This window comes from Sturnira hondurensis, unplaced genomic scaffold (assembly GCF_014824575.4).
Source record: "Sturnira hondurensis isolate 20B ecotype Veracruz unplaced genomic scaffold, ASM1482457v3 Scaffold0004271, whole genome shotgun sequence".
NCBI classification, from domain to species: Eukaryota; Metazoa; Chordata; class Mammalia; order Chiroptera; family Phyllostomidae; genus Sturnira; species Sturnira hondurensis.
In genome coordinates this window covers 2,730,719-2,754,371 of record NW_028076902.1, presented here as the reverse complement: position 1 = coordinate 2,754,371, position 23,653 = coordinate 2,730,719, and the positions used below count along the sequence as shown (strand labels likewise).

At 40.9% G+C, this 23,653-nt stretch overlaps 1 protein-coding gene across 1 annotated transcript in view; it reads left to right on the top strand.

The window, feature by feature from the left end:
* The window catches only part of F13A1 (coagulation factor XIII A chain), a 190,223-nt gene that overhangs the window by 159,466 nt on the left and 7,104 nt on the right, over positions 1–23,653 (top strand). The window contains exons 13-14 of the mRNA XM_037045364.1: positions 98–258; positions 17,080–17,216. Coding sequence (XP_036901259.1) covers positions 98–258; positions 17,080–17,216 — 298 coding nt within the window. The remainder of the gene's footprint in view (positions 1–97; positions 259–17,079; positions 17,217–23,653) is intronic.

Genomic DNA, 23,653 nt, shown 5'->3' with positions numbered 1-23,653 from the left:
TGCTGTGCTAATGTGGGAAAAATAGAGGTGCTTGGAAAAAGTAAAGCAGATCCTATCTCGGGTCTTGACACCTGGCATGTTTGTTTCCCTCTGCCAGTCAAGAAGAAGGAGGTGCTGGTCAGAGCAGGCGAGTACATGGGCCAGCTGCTGGAGCAAGCGACCCTGCACTTCTTCGTAACAGCTCGGGTCAATGATACTGGGGATATTCTGGCCAAGCAGAAGTCCACTGTGCTGACGATCCCCAAGATCATCATCAAGGTCAGTTTTAGCATCTCAGACAAGAGAGAATGATGAGGTTGTTGATTATTTATTGAGGCTTACTGTGTTTTCTTGTGTGTGTGTGTGTGTGTGTGTGTGTGTGTGTGTGTCCTGCTCCCAAAAAATAAAAATGGAGCTAAGATCCTCCTGTTCTTTGAAAGAAGTAAACCACCCTATATATAGACACACACATATAACACTTTTCACTCCTCTCCAGATTTCAATATATAAATCTGGCTGCAGATATAAATATACCCTGTAGGTATAAAAACACATGTAGAGGAAGATAAAGATGTGTAATGGATACATAAACTTAGAACTCTCACTGCTTCCAGCACAAAGTGGGTCAGGCATGGCATGAAATGGAAACTGTTTGGATCATCTTCCACCTGTGTTTTGGACGGTACTATTATTCATTGAGATATAATTGTATACAGTAGAATACACAGAGTGAAATGTCAGCTTGATGACAATGACTTCTTACACACATACACACCTTGCAATCACCAGCAAGAGGAAGATGCAGAGCATTTTCAACACCCTGGAAAGTTCCCTCATGCCATTTCCCATAAACAACCTCCGCCCCCATTTACCAAGATAACTACTTTTCTGACTTTTGTCACAGTGGGTTTTTTGGTTTGTTTTCTTGTTTTGTTTTGTTTTTTGTTTCTTGGCCCACTTGGCTAGTAATTTTAACATTGTCTCCCCATTTACCACCAGAAATCTCTGCCCAGGTGGCTCAAAGGGACTTAGCAGAGAAGTGCTGAATATGATAGCCCACTAGCTCCCACATCTCAGGAGCACTGGCACCATTGTGGCCACATCCCTGACACACCTTTCTGCTCTGTGAGCAGAAACCAGGCCTCTAGCAGGTCCTTGGGGTGTGGCGCCAGCCTTATCTAGGGTTTAAAGACTTTCTCAAGTCACTGGACAACATTTTTCTTGAAGCGATTAAGAGTGATTAGCCAAGTGATGTCCCTGTGAACAGCTCAGGAGAGAGCCCCCAAGCTGTGCAGTGCTCATACCATGCCACAGAGTGGAATTGAATTGCACCACTGATAGTAAACTGGATGTATGAAAAAAATAGTAACTTTCATCCTTTAGACATTATTAATATGAAGGGTTATTTGTTAGTTATCTGTTTGGTTTACTTAAACTGCAGTTTAATTCTTCAGGGGCAGAATCAACAAAATACTTTCTCCAACAAGTTGGGTGAGATAGGTAGGGAGGGTACACTTTTTAAAAAGTTGTGTTTCTGTTTTGTTTTTAATTATCATTAATGTATCAGGGATGCTTTGCCTGGAGAAAACTTATTTAGAGGTAGAACTGTTTGATGAGGACTCAAGCATGAGGGAAATGGAAATTCTGGCTTGTGTTCGGTGCCCATATTGTTCAGGAAAGGAGGCAGGAGGTAGCCTCACATAAACTGCCCCTTAACCACTAAGCCCATTAACCATATTAACCTCAAGAACAAACTCAATCCAAGCAGGGGAAGAGGTGTTCCTGGGGAAAGCACCTCACACCCTGATTCCAGAAACTTTGGCTAAAGGAGCAGGGACCTGATTAGCCTGCTGGAGAAATAAAATACAGTCATGGCATTCAGATGGCAGTCTTCATCCTGAAAGGGACTGAGGAGGGAAAGAGGACACCCAGAAAAGAAGGGAAGGGAATGGAGGGGAAGGAAGAGAGGGGAAAGGAAGAGAGGAAAGAAGAGAGAATAGCGGGGGGGACGGAAGAAAGGGAAAGGGGCAGGAGAGAAGAGAAAGAAAATGTTGCATTAAAGTATTATACAAGAGACTTTACAAAGAGGGGTCAAATAAATTGAATAAAATAGGAGTTGGAGAGGCAGCTAAATGCAGTGAAAGCACAAAAAAAGCACAATGGCTCAGAGGTCCAGAATTGCCTAGGACACGTCCCCAAATTCTAGGAAAATACTAGAAATCTTTGTCAATGAGCCTGGCATGGGTCCACAGCTGGCAGAACCTCTCAAGGTCTTTACAATGAATGTGCCACACACAGGGGAGACGTGAATACCAAAGGGTAAGGGGACACTACTCTCCTCTCTGTCCTTCACTCTTGGCCAGGAGGAGGGGACAGAGTAGCACATGGTGATGACAATGATAGCAGCTATGAGCTAGTGTGCTCTATATTATACTTCTCTTGTCTTATTTTACTTAATCCGCCATCTTACAAGGTGGATATTACTATAATCCACATTTTACAGATAAGAAAACTGAGCCCAGATAGGGTTGTCCCTTGTAGCATCGTGTTCAAAAACATGGGCTTTGGGACCAAACTACCTGAGTTCAAAGCCTGTTTTCTCAGCATAATAACTGTGACCCTAGACACATCACTTGATCTCTCTCAGCATCATGTTATCACCTGTGAAAAAGAAATCATGGCAATACTTACTTCATAGGGTTGTTGTGAGTATATAATGAGTTAAGGGACACCTAATGCCCAACTCACAGTAAGTGCCAAGTGTATGTTGGTTGTTGTTACTGTCATTATTACTATTAGTAAGCAACTCACCTGTGATCATGTGCCTAATAAAAGAATGAGCGAAGCTTCTAACCCAGTTCCTTCTGACTCGAAAGTCTGTACAGACAACCATGAGGCTACATTGCTCTTACACTGGAACTTTCACAGAAAGTGGAAGATGGTGACTGCCTTCACAAAAGCTTCTGTGGTTTTCAAAGGAGAAAAATCACATGAATTAGGTTGAAGTAGAATATCAAAAATTAAGGCTATATATGATCCTCAATGAATGGATAGCATTTCAAGCAGTAGAGATGGATGGAGAGATCACTCCAGATCCTGGGCAATAATGTAATCAATGACAAGAAGAGAGGTAGATGCCAGGAGTGGGGAGCAACTAGAGGCCTACTTTGGTCAGAGTCAAGGCTGGAAGCAGGGGCCTAATGGTGATAAACCTAGAAAGGCAACTTGGGGCTATTATAGGCTGAGCCTAAAATTTTTAGGTGAGAGCTTTATAATTCAGTCTATGAACAGAGGCTTCAGTGAAGATTCTAGAACATAAACGTGACATTATTGTCAACATTTACTGTCTGGCTCTTCCCAAGAGCCAGAACTTCTTTTCTTTCTCCCTCTCCTCAAAGACTTTGTCCAAATCATCATCTTATTCTGGGAGTCCTGAGCTTAGCCTTGGGACCAGAATGACCTGCCAGCAAGTTTGTAGCTGTTCTTAACTAGCCCCCTTTTCAGAGCAATAGAGCCAACCTGGAACAATATTGAGCCCACCTGTCTGAATCCACAGGTGGGATTCAGATACCTGTCAACCAAAGCAGTAGGCCAGTGGACATGTACTTACACCCTTGTAAACTCAGTCTGGATTGGATTCTTCCCCATGGTGATAAGTTAACTATTCCCACCACCCACCATGCATGAATCATAGTGTATGCTCTTCACATGGGAAATGGCAGGAAGAGACATTCATTAAACTTTAATGAGCACACATTTCTTTTTCCATGCTATCAAAATATTTTGATGAGAAAAGTATATTTTATTAAAATCAGACATAGAATTTTTCTCTGCCTTCGCATGTGTTGATAGTTTTAAGATGCTTTAAGTCAGAAAAAAAGACTCTTCAGCATTTCAATTTTTAATGAACAGCTATTTTTTGGAAAGGATAGTGGCACTATCTGAGTTCAAATGGTGCCCCAGCTGAGTGCCCCAGACTAATTCCCCCACCTGAGTTGGGAGAATTCAGCTGGTCTCCAGGCTACAGACTGGTTTGTCTGGAATCTGTGGTGTGTGATATGGAAATAGCATTCTGGGGGCCTTCTCCCACTGTCAGTTAGTAGTGACATTTTGCGTGTTTTATGGTCTGATCCAAGTCCACTAGATCAAGACCGCAAGCAGGGACACCTGCAGCCTCTTTCATAGAAACATGGAGTAGCATGGTGGCTTAGAGACTGCTGCAGTCAGGCCACCTGGGTTCATAATCCTGCGGAGGCTGCTTTGGGCCAATTATTTAACCAACTCAGAAGTAAAGTGGGTCCAATAATAATACTGACCTCATTGGGTTTCTGGGAAGGATCACTGAAATAATTCACATACAGAGCTTAGCATAGTACTATACCTTGATCGTAGTAAGTACTCAATGAAAACCAATGTCTTTTAGCTTCCACCATGCATATCTAGCCTCCACTTTATTTTTCTTCTCCTCCACTCCTTCTCTTCTTTCTCCTCTCTCTCTCTCATAAACACACATCCTCTTTCTCTGAACTTCAGTGTCCCCTTTTGCAAAATGCTCAACCCATTGATAAATATAATACCAGTACTATTAATTACAATCACATATAACAAAACTTTGTGAGTTAATATCTATAATGTTTGTGAGAAGGCTTAGCCCATGCTAGGACCTAATAGTTGGTGATAAAAGTTTCCTCCCTCCCTACCTAGTCCCATTTTTCCACAGTCACAGCCTAAGAGCTGTTTAAAGCAGCATGTGGCCCTCTGGCCTAAAGTGAAGGTAATATTCACCTGGTGGTATTGAATCTGAATCTGACTGCTCAGTGTTAAGTGTGTGCATTGTTCCCTCATGCGAGGGGAGCCAGTCTTCAAGAGCCTAGAGTAAGGTTGGGAGGAAAGATAGCAGATCTTTTTATTTTTTTAAATATACTTTATTGATTATTTTATTACAGTTGTCCCATTTTCCCCTCTTTGTTCCCCTCTGCCCGGCATACCCCCTCTCACCCACATTCCCCTGCTTTAGTTTATGTCCATGAGTCATACATATAAGTTTTTTGGCTTCTCCATTTCCTATACTATTCTGAATCTCCCCCTGTCTATTTTCTACCTACCATTTATACTACTTATTCTCTGTACCTTTTCCCTCTCCCTCATCCTCCCACTACCCTGTTGATAACCCTCCACGTGATCTCCATTTCTGTGGTTCTGTTCCTTCTCTAGTTGTTTGCTTAGTTTGCTTTTGTCTTTGTTTTACGTGTGGTTGTTAATAACTGTGAGTTTGCTGTCATTTTACTGTTCATATTTTTTATCTTTTTTTCTTAGCTAAATTCCTTTAACATTTCAAATAATAAGGGGTTGGTGATGATGAACTCCTTTAACTTGACCTTATCTGAGAAGCACTTTATCTGCCCTTCCATTCTAAATGAAAGCTTTGCTGGATAGAGTGATCTTGGATGTAGGTTCTTGCCTTTCATGACTTGGAATACTTCTTTCCAGCCCCTTCTTGCCTGTAAGGTCTCTTTAGAGAAATCAGCTGACAGTCTGATGGGAACTCCTTTGTAGATAACTTCCTTCTTTTCTCTTGCTGCTTCTAAGATTCTCTCCTTATTTTTGATCTTGGGTAACTTAATGATGATGTGCCTTGGTGTGTTACTCCTTGGGTCCAACTTCTTTGTGACTCTCTGAGTTTCCTGCACTTCCTGAAAATCTATTTTCTTTGGCAGATTGGGGAAGTTCTCCTTTATTACTTGTTCAAATAACTTTTTCACTTTGTGCTCTTCCTTTTCTCTTTCTGGTATCCCTATAATTCAGAATGTTTTTTAAACATTGGAATGTTTAAAGATGTCCTGGAGGTTCTTAAGCCTCTCCTCCTTTTTTTGAATTCTTGTTTCTTCATTCTTTTCTGGTTGGATGTTTCTTTCTTCCTTCTGGTCCACATTGTTGATTCGAGTCCCAGATTCCTTTTCATCATTGTTGGTTCCCTGTACATTTTCCTTTATTTTAGTTAGCATAGCCTTCATTTTTTCATCTAATTTGCGACCAAATTCAACCAACCCTGTGAGCATCCTGATTAGCAGTGTTTTGAACTGTGCATCTGATAGGTTGGTTATCTCTTAGTTGCTTAGTTGTATTTTTTTCTGGAGCTTTGATCTGTTCCTTTATTTGGGCCAATTTTTTGGTCTCAGCTGCCTGTTTTGTAGTAAAGGGTGGAACCTTGTGTGTTCACCAGGGGTGGGCAGCCCATGATGCTGTTTTGTGATGCTGTGCATCGGGGAGGGGTCTAAGAGGGAACAATGGAGATTGCTCTGCTCTCTGCCAGATTTCAGTCACTTCCCCTGCTACCCACAAGCACAGTGGGCCCTTCTGGTGCTGATTCCTGGGTGGGTGGGCTTGTGTATGATCTAGGACCCCGTGGGTCTCTCCAAGGAACTCTCATGTGAGGCTGGGAGTTTCTCTAGCTGTGGCCTCAACCCCTACAGGTGTTTTCAGTCAGTGGTTTGAGACTTTATATCCCTGAGCTGGAGCCCTGGGTTGTGTGGTCTATTTTGCTCCCTAGTTGTTCTTCCTGGTTTGTCTGCATGCAAATGTGGGACTGCCTGGAGAGCAGAGGCTTTTACATGTTCCTCAGATGACCTCCATTTAGCATCTGGGAAATAAACTCTTCCAAGTGCCATTCTAAAGCAGCTCAGGTGCCAAGACCTGAGAAACAAGTCCTGCAGCCTTTGCAGGAAGAACATCACAAAACACCAGTAGCTCATTTTCTCATATGAGCTAGGAGCAGTTTTACTAAGAGAAAATATAACTATTTTATATGTGTACAATACTAAAAGTTACAACCATGAACACACAGGTGCCTCCACGTTTTAAAAAATTCTTTTGAACTTTTAAAACAAGAGAAATTAACTGTTTCTAAGTTTTTTTCTAACATGTGTTTTAGCATGCCTTGCTGACTTCCCCACCCCTAGGGTGAACACAGTCCCTGCAAGTGTAAGTGTTGGCCGGAAGTGGCATTGACATGATTTTAACACTTCACACATTTTAACACATTTACTCCTTACTTACTTGCTCTGTTGACTAAAAGAAATTTTTAGTGTTTATTCATTCCTTTGTTTAGTCTATCACTTGTTAGTTCATTCATTTAATTCACTCAACAAATAGTTATTTGGTGCCCCTTCTGTACATAAGTCATAGAAAATGCTTTTTAGAAATTATCAGAGAAAAACTGAACATTGAGAGCACTGTTGCTGACTTTTTCTTTAAAGGATTACTGATGTTTCTCTTCAGTCCTTGGTCAGCTCCAAGAGCACAGCCACCCTGTTTTCTCACGGGTTGACCACCACCACCCAGCCCGGCGGGTTCCTCTCCCATGGACAGTGTATACAGGGCCTATAAAAGTGGGTAATTCATAGAAATCACTAGCAGAATGTCTGTACCACCAGCTTTGACTGGCTGGGCCTCGGTGCTCTGGTCCTGCAGCAGTGAGGATAACGCAGGTCACATGGGCAAGGTCCCCACCAACCCTCCATAGGAGTGCTGGACCCACCTCTGGATGGGTTCCCTTCCAGACCAACACTTCCTAGTACAAACTACTCAGCCTGGGGGGTGGGAGTTGCAAGGGCACCAAAACCAGCCCTGTCACTACTCACCCCTCACCAAGCCATGCAAAGAGCTGCAACCACCCAGAAAAGTGAAGCCCATTCCCAGCTTGCACAGACATATTCAGTGCTGGCTCTATATCCCAATCTCTTCTAACTCAAGACACTACACAGTTTTTCTTAACAGCTGCTCTAATGTCATGTTCTAATAGAGCACACAACTCTCCCTGAGGTTAAGTGTAGAATCCTCCCCATGGCCTTCATTTTACCCAGAGGGGAACAAGGCAGGCACGGTTGCTGTGTGGGTGTCAGGGCCCTGCTCCTATGACACCCCAACTCATACACCCTTATTCTGCAGGAATGGTTAAACTTGGGGAATCCACTTGAGATGTATTAAGTGTCCCCCAAATGCTTGATAGCCAGTGGGTAAATTGTGAGACATAACCACAGTATACTTTTGTTCTATGAGAACCTAAATATCTGAAACTTTCCATCAAGATAGAAAATGAAATAGATACTGTGTTCTAATTAAGCCCTGACTCTGAACCATTTTCCCTCTCATACCTTCAACCAAGTACTTGTCTCCTTTCCCACCTCCCTGTGTTCTCCCTGGTGTGCACCAAGACACACTACTACCTTGCCCATCTCCATGGCCCCAAGTGGGAGGCTGGAGCAGGGGCACAGGGAGCTGGGCTTCTCCACTTCTCTTTAGAAAGTGTTGGTGAAGGCTCCCAGCTTCTCTCCTTTGCGGTTCTCTTCCCCAGTACCTAAGAAACCGAATTCACCTCATTCTCCATGGGGGAACTTAGGGATGAGGAGGCTCTCATGGTCACCTCAGCAACATATCTTCCTTTAAACCTCAGCAACATTTAGATTCAGTAGAAGCTGGTATGTTTCAGATGCTGCACCAGACCCTTTCGCATTGAATCCTCTCCCTAACCATGTATGAAACTGACACCAGAGAGGTCAAGCCACTTGGCCCAAGGACATACTGTCACAGCCCCTGGTCTTCAGACCCGAAGTCCAGCAAGTCTTCCCCTCACCTTCCCCAAATATGGTCACTGTCTGTGTCTCAGCCACTGCATTTGTACCCCATGGTATGGTCCTACATCATCTCTGGAGAAAATCAAACATGTCTACCTGAGGTTCTATAATGAGAGGCTCTGGGCAGTTATAGCCTATGTATCCTGGGAGGGTCCTAGGCAGGGCACCACCAGCCATGACTTTACATGCTCGGGTTGCTGACCTCACCCACTCATGGCTCGTGGTCACAAAGGACCAGACAGTGGGTGTACAGCCAGGAGAGCACGTGCTAGACAGAGCATGGAAGTGAGTGAGCCCAGCCACCAGAGCGGCACACTTCCTTCTGCCTTAGCAGTACAGCTGCAGAACAGCCTGTGCTGGAGACTGAAAATGAGAAATCTCTAGTGACTGGGGTATCTAAAACATAATTTGCTCTATGCATATCCTGTTTGCCATTTTTTTAATCTTAAAAAAAGACACACATAAAGTAAGACATCAAGAATAATGAGTCCCATTTACCTTATCATATAATCCCACTATATTTGGGTTACTAGTTATTTTTTAAATGATATCTCTATCTTTACACTAAATAGAAAATTCTATTATCATCAAGTAATATAATATATCAAGGCCCCATGGCTATCTTGCCACATTTTGCTCTGGCATAGGAATCTGATTCTCTCTCCATAAAGTAAAAAAAAAAAAGAGTTGGTTGTATACATGGTTTCAAATTTAGTTCAGGGTCAAGTTATAATCAACTGGTAGTTTAGTGACAATATAAGATAATACAGCAAATGATTCCTCAGTGGATTTCAGAAAATAATGAGGCTATTTCCAGCAAAGAAAACATTACTGTTTTTGCCTCTGTGCTGTGAGAGACTACAATGTATGTGGTATTTAACTATGACTGTTTTGCAGTCAGAAAGACCTAGATTTACATCAGGGTTCTGCCAACTTACCAGCTCTGTCACTTGGGTACTTTGTTTACCTTCAAAGTTTCAGTTTCACATCAGTAGAATGTGATATGTGGTATGTAATGATCATACCACATATCACACAGTAGAATGTAATGTCTACTCCAAAGCCTGTAGGGCTGTAGGGAGAATTGAACAAGATAATACAAATGAAATGATAACAAGAATGCCTGCATTACTAACTGAACACTAAAAAAATGTAAGTTATTAATATTATTATTACTAATCAGAGTCAGTCTAGGGAGATGGTTAAACAATGACTCTGTCACCAGACTGTCTGCATTTAAGTCTCACTTCCCCTACTTACTGTATGAACTTGAACAAGTGATTTATCTTCCCTGTACCCCAGTTTCCTCATCTATAAAATGAAGACTCATAGTATCTACCTCATATGGTTGTAAGGATTAAGAGTTAATATACATAAATCACTTAACAGCACTATTCACTGGAACTTTCTATGATTATGGAAATATTTTAAATCTGTGTTGTCCAATACAATAGCCACTAGCCATAAGTAGTTATTGAGCACTTGAAATGTGGCTAATGCAAATAAGGAACTGAATTTTTAATTTTTAAAATTTAATTCAATTAATTTTTATATATTTTATAATTTATTTAATTGTTGTTCAAGTACAGTTTTCTGTGTTTTACTCCCATCCCAGCCCACCCACCCCAGTGCTCCCCACCTCCCTCCCATTTCCAACCCCCTTAGTTATTATTCATGTGTCCTTTATACTAGTTCCTGTAAATCCTTCCCTTTTTCCCCTGAAATTCCCTCCCCTCTCCCCTCTGGTCACTGTCAACCTGTTCTCTATTTCAGTGTCTTTGGTTATATTTTGCTTGCTTGTTTGTTTTGTTGTTTAGCTTCTTGTTAAAGGTGAGATCATATGGTATTTGTCTTTCACTGCCTGACTTATTTCACTCAGCATAATGCTTTCCAGTTCCATCCATGCTAATTCAATTAATTTAAATTTAATTAGGGGCCACCATATCAGACAATGCAGATGTAGAACATTGCCTGGCTGTCTGTTTTTTAAATCCTCACCCAAGGACATGCTTATTGATTTTACAGAGGGAAGCATCAGGGAGAAAGAGGGAGAAAAACACTGATTTGAGAGAGAAACATGGATTGGTTGTTTCCCATAAGTGCCCTGACCCAGAACCAAACCCACAACCTAAGCGTGTGCCCTGACCAGGGATCAAACCCATGACCACTTGGTTTATGGGACAATACACCAACCAACTGAACCACACCAGCCAGGGCTGCCAGTCTATCTTAAACCATTTAAATGCCAAGATAAATGTGTTAGCTAATAGCAGTGGTGGTACCAGTGCTAATGAGCACAGTTTACAAATAAGTAGCTGCTTATTACCTGCAGTGACCACAGGCTGAGGAGGAGAAAGAAGTTAATTTTCCAGCAATACATGTAACACATGATTGAAAGCACCTGAAGTAAGGGCTGTGGGGTGAATTCATAAATCATATGAATCATATTGTTAACTATATTCATTCTTTCTCTAACTTTTTTCTTCATTTCAGTTTCAATTTTGAATATAGCTATATATATTGTAAAGCATATACTCCATGGAAGAGATCTTGTGATTTCCTAAAAAAAAAATCTTCCCAAAAGTTTGTGTTTGTGTATGTCAGTAACTTTCCTGTTTGTAAAAATATGAACTAAAGATAATATTTATAAAGACTGTGTAAATTTGCTCTGGCTGGTGTAGCTCAGTGGATTGAGTATGGGCCTGTGAACCAGAGTATGGTGGTTCAATTCCCAGTCAAGGCACATGCCTGGGTTGCAGGCCAGTTCCCAGCAGGGGACTCACGGGAGGCAACCATACATTGATATTTCTCTCCTTCCCTTCCCCTCTAAAGATAAATGAATAAAATTTAAATTTAAAAAAATGTAAATTTGAGAAAGCAGGCATGCTTCAGGGACACTACTGGTAAAAGCATTTGCTCTGATCACTTTAAGTTTGGGCGGGGGGGGGGTGTGATATTTTGAAGCCATCTGCCTTCCTCTGCAGCTTTGATAAGTCTGAGCAGAAGTCCCTTAAAAAATCTGACCCTTCTTCCACACAGACATACACAGTGGCAAATAGGAGACATGCACAACTCACCAAAGAATCAGAAGTTGCTCAATATCATGAAATAGCATAAAAGACAACTCAGTATGTCGGTATTGGTGAGTGGTGTTTAACTTGGTAAGCATATTTTGTCAACTTCTCAAAACAGATATATTTAACAGAAAATTTTAGAGAATCAGGACCATGAAACACATGGGAAAGAATTTAATGTCACCAATTATGACGTAGGCTTTTTCCTTTTCTCTGGCTTAAGTGGTAGCTTCTCTTCTCTAAGGTGAATATACACAAAAGTGTCTTCTTAATCTAACCATCTCTAGATTGCTAAAGGCTCCCTTTACCTAAGGTTTTATGAAAGCAAGAAAATAAAAAATATAATTTCTGATATGTGTTGATATAGAATTATTTTTACAGCATTGAAGAAAAGCAGTGCAGATTCCATAAAAAATTAGATTTGAACCAACACTTTCAGCCACAATAGTCATCATTCACAGTATTTCACAGATACCATCACATGGCACATCACTCAAATCAACACACAATATGAAAATGCTATGTGTATGCTCTGTTTTCCTCAAAAGAATGGAGGAAAGTGTCACCACTTAAATTCCTAAGCAGAAAATAGTGATGTTAAATGTTGGGCAGGCTTTTGTATTTGGTTTGGTTTGAGTTTTAAGGCTGATTATCATCTCAGTAGTCAGGCAAAACATTTAAATTTGGGTACAGGAGACAAACATCAGAAACAGACACTGAGTCTTTGTCAATCACAAAAGAAACATTCTACAACCACTTTTTTTCTTCTCCCACTCCTTCCCAGCCTCCTCCCTGCTCTAGCATCAGGGAAGCCTAAGCAGTATTTATATACTCCTGTCAGCAGCTAATTACAGAGATAATCTCTGGAAGCAAACTGATTAGGCATGGCATATGAAATTATCTGAGACTTACTTTTCTAATCATATTCAGATCTAAGACCTATCTATGAAGGCCCAAATACATAAACCAACCTTTCATATAACCTAATTTCCCCCATCACTTTCATCAGTGACCTGGAAAGGTTCAGTTAGCTTTCCACAGCCCCAGAATCTTCCTGTAGGGCTGGCCCACCAGTATGAAAGTGACTCTCAACCTGGAGCACACGAGCCCCAGAGAGCTATGGACAGATGACCTGGCTCTGTCTAAATGACTCCCCTAAAACTACATATGAGTTGTGCATGTCTCCTATTTGTCACTGTGTATGTCTGTGTGGAAGAAGGGTCATAATTTTTAAGAGACTTGTGCTCAGACTTATCAAAGCTGCAGATGAAGGCAGATGGCTTCAAAATATCCACCCCCAACTTAAAGTGACCAGAGCAAATGCCTTTACCAGTAGTGTCCCTGAAGCATGCCTGCTTTCTCAAATTTACAGTTTTTATAAATATTATCTTCAGTTTGTATTTTATAAAATGAAAAAGCATTGTGAAAAATTTTTTTCAACTTAGGAAAAATATATTGGACACACTTGAGAATTAAACCTAGGGTATCATGTGAAGTATTATCATAATGCACTTCCATACCTCCAACATCTGTGATAGCGTCAGGACATATGAGAAAAAGGAAAAATCCAGTCTCTTTTCCAAATGTTTAGTCTGCTCAGCAGTTTTCAGCTGGAGTGGGGGGTAGTTTTCTAAGTTATTCCTTAGAAATCAGCAGGGGTGCTTGAAGTACACAGGTGCTTGGGCTGTACCACCCAAGATTCTAATATAATTTTGAGGGGTAAGCCTAGACCTCTGTAATTTTAAAGATCCCCAAGCAATTCTATTGTGTGTGCTAGGCTGAGGACCATGGGCTAATGTGCTGAACACACTGCTTGGCCCACAGTCTGGGCTGTGTTGGTGACATGTGCTGTAGTCAGCATTGTGATCACCATCTGCTCCACCATGACTCCTCTGAATGTATTCTCCACCCACCCCATCCCAAGAGATGGGACTTGGGAATTGGCTGCAATTTTTAGTTGTCTTGCAGAGTTGAAAGATCCTATAGATAGAGATTTAGTTGTAAACTGTATCTTAAAGAGTAAAGCTATAAAGTTCTATTCTTGACTGTAGAGTCATCTTCTCTGGACACTGTTCTCACCCTTTCATAAGAAAGCTTCATTTCCACATGCTATTTCTGGTATTACACACACTGCTTGAAGAAATAAGGTATAGAGTTCTGGCCAGGATGGAGGTACAGGAAGAAACCCTTCATTTCCTCACACAACCAAAAGGAGGATAACAACCAATCTAAAATTAATAAACAACCAGAAGTACCAGAAAATCAAACTACATGGAACTCCAACAACCAAGGAATTAACGAAACAGTCGACCAGACCAACCAGACCAGTAAGATGGGCAGATGGAGAGAACCAAGGTGGCAGACCTTGCAGGCGGGGCTGGCTGAATAGGAAACTGAGACTCAGAGCTGACTCTGGACTACAACAGGGATTGCCATGGTGGGAGAAATTCCCAGTCTCACATGAGAGTTCATGGAAGGTGGGGCTAGAGCCAAGCAGGCCAGCTGCATTGTTCCCTCTCAGGCAGAGTTCCCTGAGAGGGAACTCTGTTCCCCTCCTGTTCCCTCTCCCCCACAGGAGTGCAGCACAGCAAGGAGGNGGAGAGAACCAAGGTGGCAGACCTTGCAGGCGGGGCTGGCTGAATAGGAAACTGAGACTCAGAGCTGACTCTGGACTACAACAGGGATTGCCATGGTGGGAGAAATTCCCAGTCTCACATGAGAGTTCATGGAAGGTGGGGCTAGAGCCAAGCAGGCCAGCTGCATTGTTCCCTCTCAGGCCCCTCCCCCACAGGAGTGCAGCACAGCAAGGAGGGTTGCCCTGCTTGGATGAATACCCAAGGCCCTGCCCCTTAAACTTAACAGGTGCACCAAGACAAAATAACAGGGCCCAAATGAAAGAACAGAACAAAACTCCAGAAAGAGAACTAAACAATGAGGAGATAGCCAACCTATCTGATGAAGAGTTCAGAGCCCTGGTAATCAAAATGCTCACAGAACTGATCGAGCCTGGTTACAAAATGAAAGGACAAGTGAATGCTACCCAAAGTTAAATAAAGCAAAATATTCAGGGAACCAACAGTGACAGTAAGAAAATGGGGACTCAAATCAACGATTTGGAACAAAAGAAAAAAATAAACATCCAACCCGAAGAGAATGAAAAAAAAATTCAGAAAAATGAAGAGAGGCTGAGGAAACTCTGGGACAAATTTAAATGTTCCAATACTCAAATCATAGGGGTGCCAGAAGAAGAAGAACAAGAGCAAAAAACTGAAAACTTATTTGAACAAATAATGAAGGAAAATTTCCCAAATCTAATGAAGGAAATAGACTTCCAGGAAGTCCAAGAAGTCCATGAAGCCCAGAGAGTCCCAAAGAAGTTGAACCCAAGGAGGAACACACCAAGGCACATCATCATTAAGTTACCCAGGATTAAAGATAAGGAGAGAATGTTAAAAGCAGCAAGAGGAAAGGAGAGAGTTACCCACAAAGGAGTGCTCATTAGACTATCAGCTGATTTCTCAAAAGAAATCTTACAGGAAAGAAGAGGCTGGAAAGAAGTATTCGATGTCATTAAAGGCAAGGACCTACATCCAAGATGACTCTATCCAGTAAAGCTGTCATTTAGAATGGAAGGGCAGATAAAGCACTTCCCAGATAAGGTCAAGTTAAAGGAGTTCATCATCACCAAGCACTTATTATATGAAATGTTAAAGGAACTTATCTAAGAAATTGAAGGTCAAAAACTATGAACACTAAAATGGCAACAAACTCACAACTATTAACAAATGAACTAAAAAAAGAAAAACAATGAAAATAAAAATTAAGCAAACAACTAGAACAGGAACAGAATCAGAGAAATGGAGATCACATGGAGGGTTTTCAGTGAGGAGGAGGAGGGGAAGAATAGGGGGAAGGTACAGGAAGTAAGAAGCAGAATTGGTAGGCATAAAATAGATGGGAGGAGGTCAAAAATGGTGTAGGAAACAGAGAATTTAAAGAACTTTCATGTACAACCCATGGACATGAAGGTAAGGGGGCATGCTAGAGGGTTGGAGGATGCAGGGCAGATGCAGAATAAAGGGGGGGGGGAATTGGGAAAACTGTAATAGCATAATCAATAAGTATACTTTAAATAAAATAAAATACAGGTTGTCTCCGGCTTTACAAAAAAAAAGAAAGAAAGAAGGTATAATAATGGGTTATTATATAGAAAAATCAAATGGTCATTAAATTCTTTTTTTAAGCAGGCAACCTAATTTAACAAATATTTACTGGGCATCGGCTAGATATTGGAACAGAAAGCAGGCTAGAATGTAAGACGAATAAAACAAACTACTCCAAGCACTGCCACTTCAAAAAAAGTAGGGGCTATACAGTGTGCCAGCTGCTTTTTACATATCATTTCATTCTATCCCTTTCTTATGAGGAAGAACTTTTATTATATTGTTCCCAAGTTACTTAGCACTTATAGAGATCCACCCATTTGGGATACACAGCTCCTAATAAGCAAACAAGCAAAGGCCATTTTCCAGCACGTTGTGTTGTGTTGCAAATGCATATAGCTCCCAGTGTGTGGCACAGTGCTGGCACAGAGAAACACGGCATCAAAACAACTACTAATAATAGCATTCCCCATAGATCACACCATGGAAATGTCAGTCTATTTCAGAGGCATGGAAATGGTCTCAGAAAGGTTGAGGAAGTCACAAGGCCTTACTGCTAGGAAGTGTTGAAGCTGGCATTGAACTCTGTCATCTCCTGCCAAACACCTGATACTTCCAAGATTTGTTATGGATAAATTCATCCACAAATAGCCTCACACCCTCCCGGACTCAGATGTTGTAGCTGCAAACAAAGTCTCTTCTGACTTTTTTAGTGTCCAGCTTCCTCTTCTTCAAGTTCAACAGTGAGGACTCCCTCTTTGAACATACTTCTCTACATTGTCTCTAATAGTGAAAAGGCTCAGGCTCCCTGGGGCATTTTTTCTCTGGAACTCAGGAATCCCCCAAGTTCTGACATGAAACTTGAGCCCCATCCAGAAGCAGAGTTGGCCCTGCTGCCCTCACCACAGAAATCTGTTGCTGCACCAAATGCATTTCCACCTCCTGCTGACACAGAGCAGCTGGTAGCCAGGCTATTAACCTGAACTCTAATTAGGCTGGTTTTATAATGAGGAAAAGAGTGTGATTCTAATTAGTAATTTTCCATCATTTTCTCAATAGGTATCTCCCAGTTAAAGCAGTAAGCTATCCTCATCACACTGGTTCCACTGTCAAAAAAAATAATCCTACTGTAAGACCGAAGCAGAAGTGAAGGTGGTTAAGGACACAGGAGAACAGAGAGAGGTTAATGTGCTGCTAATGAGCTGTGTTCTCCCCCAACTCATTTCTCAGGTCCGTGGCGCTAAAATGGTTGGTTCTGACATGGTTGTGACTGTTGAGTTCACCAATCCTTTAAGCGAAACTCTGCAAAATGTTTGGATACGCCTGGATGGTCCTGGAGTGATAAAACCAATGAAGAAGATGTTCCGGTATGTGCTGGGGGTTGTGGGATGGTGATGTGGGGATCTGGGGAGTTTTCTCTTCATGTGTCTTTTCCCAATTTACATCTAATTCTCAGTGAAAGTGTCTGAGAAGCTGCTACTTCCTTACTGGAATTTCTGTGGAGAATGGGGTAAAAATAGGGTTGGTTTGATAGGAACTTCCATTTTTGAATCCCTAAAGCCACCCAAATGAGGTGGGTACTGTTATTATCTCCATTCAGTAGGAGAGGAATTTGAGGCTTTGAGAGGTCAACTGGCTTGCCCCAAAGGTGCAGAGCTTTTAAGAGTAGCACCAAGATTCAGACTCAGGGTGGCTGATTGCAGAACCCAAGTTTCAAGCATTTTGCCATCCAACTTCTTTATGTATCAATTTGACTAATATTTATTGAGTTCCTATTACATGCATCAATTATTATGCCATTCCTTGGGTGTTCCTTTTCTTGGATCCTTTCCTTCCAACACCAGCTCCCAGATTTTACCAGCCAAGCACTCTCCCTAGAACCATTGCTTTCAGTAAAATAAATTTGAGCCTAAAACATTGTAAATGCAGTTCCCTAGTCAGTGAACCAATGACTAACCCAGGCTCTGTAATAACATAGTAAAACTTTGCTTCATTCATACCTAACACCATCAGACTGTGCCATACAATTCTCAGCTTCTGTGACTTCTACTGACATAGACTGTCACCCAAGAAAAGAGACAATTCCATGGTCAGGTAACTCTACTTGTTAGAAAACAATTGTACCTTTTCATCCTACCATTGATCCTAACTGTCATCTGGACCTATACATAGAATAAGGCCCATCTCTCTTCCATCTGATGGTCTGCAAATGTTTGCAGGCAACTGTCACATCTTCTTTGAGTCTTCTCTACACCTACCCTGACTTCATTCCTCTTGCCTCTAATGTAGTTCTAGCTCCCTCCATCTCCCACATACTCTAATTTGTCAGTGATCCTCTTAGAGTGTGGCACTCAGAACAGATCCCAATTTGAGGTTTATTACTTTCATTTCTACCACAAGTAAGTCCCTGTCAGCATCAATCAATCTAGCAAATTTCCTGTGGGGTGACCTTCTAAAGTATAGAAAAGGAGGTAGAAAGCTTTGGGAACTGTCTGATGACCAGGTATGTTAGGAATTTCCCCAATGTCCTATATAGAAGCTACCTTGCTCTGCAATCTGTGGGACAACTGCAAGGCCTCCTTCACCCCTTCTGGGGCACCTTTGAAAACCAATTTGCCCACTAAGGGCTTCCTGCATTTCTTTTAAATTACAGTGCTCACAGCTTTTGCCTCCCATAGTTTAAGAGATGCTTGATGTTTGTGGATGCAATAAACAACAGAGAAAATAATTTGAGTGCTTTAAAAATATGTAAGCACAAAATATAACAACCTTCCTGTGCTAATAGGAAAGTTGCAGGGGGAAAAAGATTTCAATTAGAAATCAACTACAGCTAGAGGGAGAGGTCAGCAATTATAGTCCTGCTTTCATCAGAAATGATGGTCTCACTCATCCGTCCTCACACCTTCCCACTGGAATAAGATGTAAGAACTGCTCAGGCAAAGTGAAACATGTTTCTTCTTCAAAACAGCTCCCTACTGTATCCATTTTTTCCTCTCAAACAGTAACCCCACATGTTTCATCTGAGAGTACCAGAACCTCCTGCTACCTGTAAATCTGGGCTATGCCAAAAAGCCCACGCTGATCAAAAGCCAATGCATGAAAAGAAACAATCTATGTGTTAGAGGGAAAATAAATGCTCACACAGTACAATGACCCACCATTCAGAAGGTATAATGCTTAAAATCAGTTGAGTGTCCAGCAAATTGTTTATTAGGGTGAACAAAGTGGAGTTAATCAGTGAAAGGGTGAAAGAGACTAGTCCCTACATGAACACTAGGCAAACATCCCACCTACCCTCTGCTTAAGGTACTATAACTAGTTACTTCAGTATATATTTCTCTGGAAGATAGGTAACAGACAGGACACCAGATCCTCAGTGTCTTTTAGGAATTCAGATCTGGCAGGGCTGAGGGGGTATGTATACATTTCCAAAACCAGGGAGGTCTTATTTCTCAGAGGCTGTCAAAAATTGAAAAACATTTATTATCTAGGGTGGATCTGGGGCTCTGGAGAGAGCACTATTTTATCCATTTCTACCTGACTCTAGCGCACACCTTCACAAACAAGCCCAGAGCCAACCAGTGCCCACATCCCTACTGCCAGCCAATTAGAAACATGCCAGTGTGCCCTCTGCTGCCAAGATCTGATCTAAGAGTGGCAGATCTAGGCAACAACCTGGACTTTTAAAAAAAGGCAATTGTGTAGAACTAGAATCCTTCACAAGATTACGTTCCTTTCAAGGATACTCATTATTAATAGTGGAGGGAGTTGCCACCCTGCCTGTCTACCCACACCCCTGCTGGGGTCCTAGAAGGCAGAGGGTTTCTTACTCAAAACAAGGGGCCTGGAAGGTGGAACCTGATGAGCAGGAAACTGAACTAGGAACAAGGAAGGTGGTGGGTACCATGTCTCATTCCTTGATCAGGGTATAAGCCAACTCTACTCTAAGAAGGCTTACCTTCCTGCTCTTCCCCTACTTCTTCTCACAGACTCTCAGCTTTCAAGTGTCTGCATTTGATACTCCTAGGACATCAAATGATTCATCTTCCAGGTTCATTTTTCTCTTTTAAAAATGATCAGGTTCAGGGAGTTATTTCAAGAGAAAAGTTCCCTGACTTTGTGATTTTGATTTAAATTTTGAGTTTTTCAAGTAGGATAGAAACTGAGGGTTAGATCCACAGAGGACAAACCATGGAGTTGCAGTTTATTGCAATAATAATCCCACTGCCTGCATGTGTTCAAGATGATAAATGGCCAGCATATCCTGATGGCTCAGCACATTACTGAGAATCATTTATCACCACATCTATTTCCAGACAAATGAGATTATTCCAGTATTACTCCACCTACCAACATGGGTAAAGGATTTATTTCTTTCTGTATCTACTTATCTGTAGGTAAATGCATACTTAGACATGCATGTGTATCTTCTTTTATGAGTATATTTGTGTGGTTCTCATATATGATGACTGTACATATTTGCACATATGAGATACAGGTATGAATATCATCGTGTGGACAAATTAATGAGTAAGCACAAATGATGAAGAAAAGGTCAGAGACTATAGTTTTTGATAGGTGTATTGGGTTGGCCAAAATGTCCTTTTGTTTTTTCCTATAAGAAGGCTCTAGTAGTGCTTAGTTGTCTTTAACTTCATTCAAAACAATTTTGTTAGGTTGTGTTGTGAGAGCTGTCATATCAGCATGAACTTTATAAAAACTTATCAAAATTTGTGAATTTTTGTGGAGCCATTTTAATTTTTTTATTTTTTTTAAAGATTTTATTTATCTTTAGAGGTGAAGGGAAGGAGAGAAATATCAATGTATGGTTGCTCATGTGTCCCTTGCTGGGACCTGGCCTGCAGCCCAGGCATGTGCCCTGTCTGGGAATCGAACTGCTATCTTTTGGTTTGCAGACCCATGCTCAATCCACTGAGCTACACCAGCCAGGGCTTGTGGAGCCATTTTAATATTGAAGATGGAAGAAGATAGGCAACAGTTGTCATATTATGCTATATTATTTCAAGAAAGGTAAAAACAGAACTGAAACACACAAAAAATGTTTGTGTGGTGCATGGAGAAGGTGCTGATCAAATGTGTCAAAAGTGGTTTGTGAGTTTCTTGGTACTATCGACATTTTGGCCAAATAATTATTTGCTCTGGGGTTGCCTTATGCATTGGAAGATGTTTAGCAGCACCCCTGGCCTCTATTCACTAGAAGCAATAACAGGAGACAGCCAACATACTCAAAAGAACCAAATCAGTAAAATTATTGGTGAAAATGAAAAACATGTCTTTATTTTATGAAAAACACCATACAGACTTTTTGGCCACATCAATACTTACCTCCATTACATGGCTCCAAGACAGATCTTTGAGAAAGATGACTGACTATTCCATGAAACATTTTCTTTCTTTCTTTTTAATTTTATACTACACAGTTGTCCCATTTTTCCCCATTTGCCACCATCTACCTGGTACCTCCCTTTCCCCCCAACAATCTCCCTCTTCATTCACGTCCATGGGTCATGCATGTTGAAACATTTCTGATTGATCACTTGGGGAAACCAGAGAAGGGAAAATGAATGGATCAGGGTAAAGTAACACAGTTATTGAGAAATAAATATCTCAAAACTTATATACCTATTGAAATAATCACTGTAAATTAAGGATGGAGAACTATTTTTCTACCTTATAGGCAATAGGAATTACTATTCTAAATTATTTTGCAGAGGGTCCAAGCAGAGCACACAGCAACCACAAAAGTTATGGTGATAATAAAAATAAAACCACACACCTAACACTTGGCATTTACCATGACTTACCATAGTTCTAAGTGCAGTACAAATATAAACTCTTCACATTCTATTCAATCTTCCACAGTATCTGACTTTTACTGGTGAAAAAACCTATGGTGAGATCAGTGATTGTCAAACCTTGAATCATAAAGTCAGTTTAATGAGTTTGAAAAATACATATACAGGTTATGTATGTGTACTTTTCACATAGTTTGGCTTTTATATATATCTGATTTAAATATATAGTCACATTTATAAGGAACAAAAATTAGAAAAAGCATTAGCAAACACCAGATTAATTGAGACATGCAAATTCTTGGTGTCAAAGTCAGTGCTGGAGAAGTCCCAAAGAGAGAGGTTCTCAAGGCCTTCAATGCCTTTCTCTATTCATTAGCCACAGATACAAGAGAGAAAGGGATCCCTTAGATTTTTGGGATTTGGGCCCTTTCCCTTTTTTGTCACAGAGGATATACCCACAGCCAGCTGAAATATATATAGTTTTAGTGACATTTGAGGAAATCTTTAGGTCTCAACTTTACATAGAATAGGTCAAGTACAAGTATATGGCCCCAGGTTTCTCCCTTCACTGTGGTTCTGTCTATCTAAACTGATACAACATGACTTTCAGCCAACATGGAGGTGTAGATAGATACAATGTGCTTTCTCACTCAATCAAAGCAAGGACAACAATCAATTTAAAAACAAAAAAAAGTAGAACTTCCAAAAAACAAACCGTATGGAAGTCCAACAATGAAGGAGTTAAAGAAGAAACATTCATCCAGATGGGTAGGAGAAGCAGAAATGGACAGCATGAGCAAAGAAGACATGGGAAAAGCCTGCAACTGGTGGACTGGGTAGGCAAGGCAGTGGCTGGAGGACCAGGTGGTTCCATATTTACATGCAGATATACATGGATAAACAACTGGGGGGTGGGACAGACCGACCACACAACCCAGTGTTTCAGCACAGGAAAAGAAAGTTTCAAACCTCCTGGCTTTACAACATCATACTCAATGGGCAAAAACTAAAATCTTTTCCACTAAGATCAGGAACAAGACAAGGTTGCCCACTTTCACCACTTCTATTCAATATAGTATTAGAAGTTCTAGCTGCAGCGATCAGACAAGAAAAGGAAATAAAAGGCATCCAAATCGGAAAGGAGGAAACAAAACTGGCATTGTTTGCAGATGACATGATAGTGTACATGGAAAACCCTATAGCCTCTACCAAAAAACTGCTGGAACTAATAAATGAATTTGGCATAACAGCGGGATACAAAGTTAATATCCAGAAATCAAAGGCATTTTTGTATACCAACAATGAAGCAGCAGAAGCAGAAATCAGGAAAAAAATCCCATTCGATATAGCAAAAAGAAAAATAAAATATCTGGGAATAAACCTAACCAAGGAGGTAAAAGACCTGTATGCAGAAAACTACACAACACTGAAGAAAGAAATCAAGGAAGACACAAATAAATGGAAACATATACCGTGTTCATGGATTGGAAGAATTAACATCATCAAAATGTCCATACTACCCAAAGCAATTTACAGATTCAATGCAATACCTATTAAAGTACCAATGGCGTATTTCACAGACATAGAACAAACACTTCAAAAATTTATATGGAACCAGAAAAGACCCCGAATAGCTGCTGCAATTTTGAGAAAGAAGAACAAAGTAGGAGGGATCACAATACCTGATATCAAACTGTATTACAAGGCCACTGTAATCAAAACAGCCTGGTACTGGCACAAAAACAGGCACATAGACCAATGGAATAGAACAGAGAGCCCAGAAATAAACCCAACTCTCTACAGTCAATTAATATTCGACAAAGGGGGCAATAACATAAAATGGAGTAAAGACAGCCTTTTCAACAAATGGTGTTGGGAGAACTGGACAGCTACATGCAAAAAAATGAAACTTGAGCACCAACTTACACCATACACCAAAATAAATTCAAGGTGGATAAAAGACTTAAATATAAGCCGTGAAACCATTA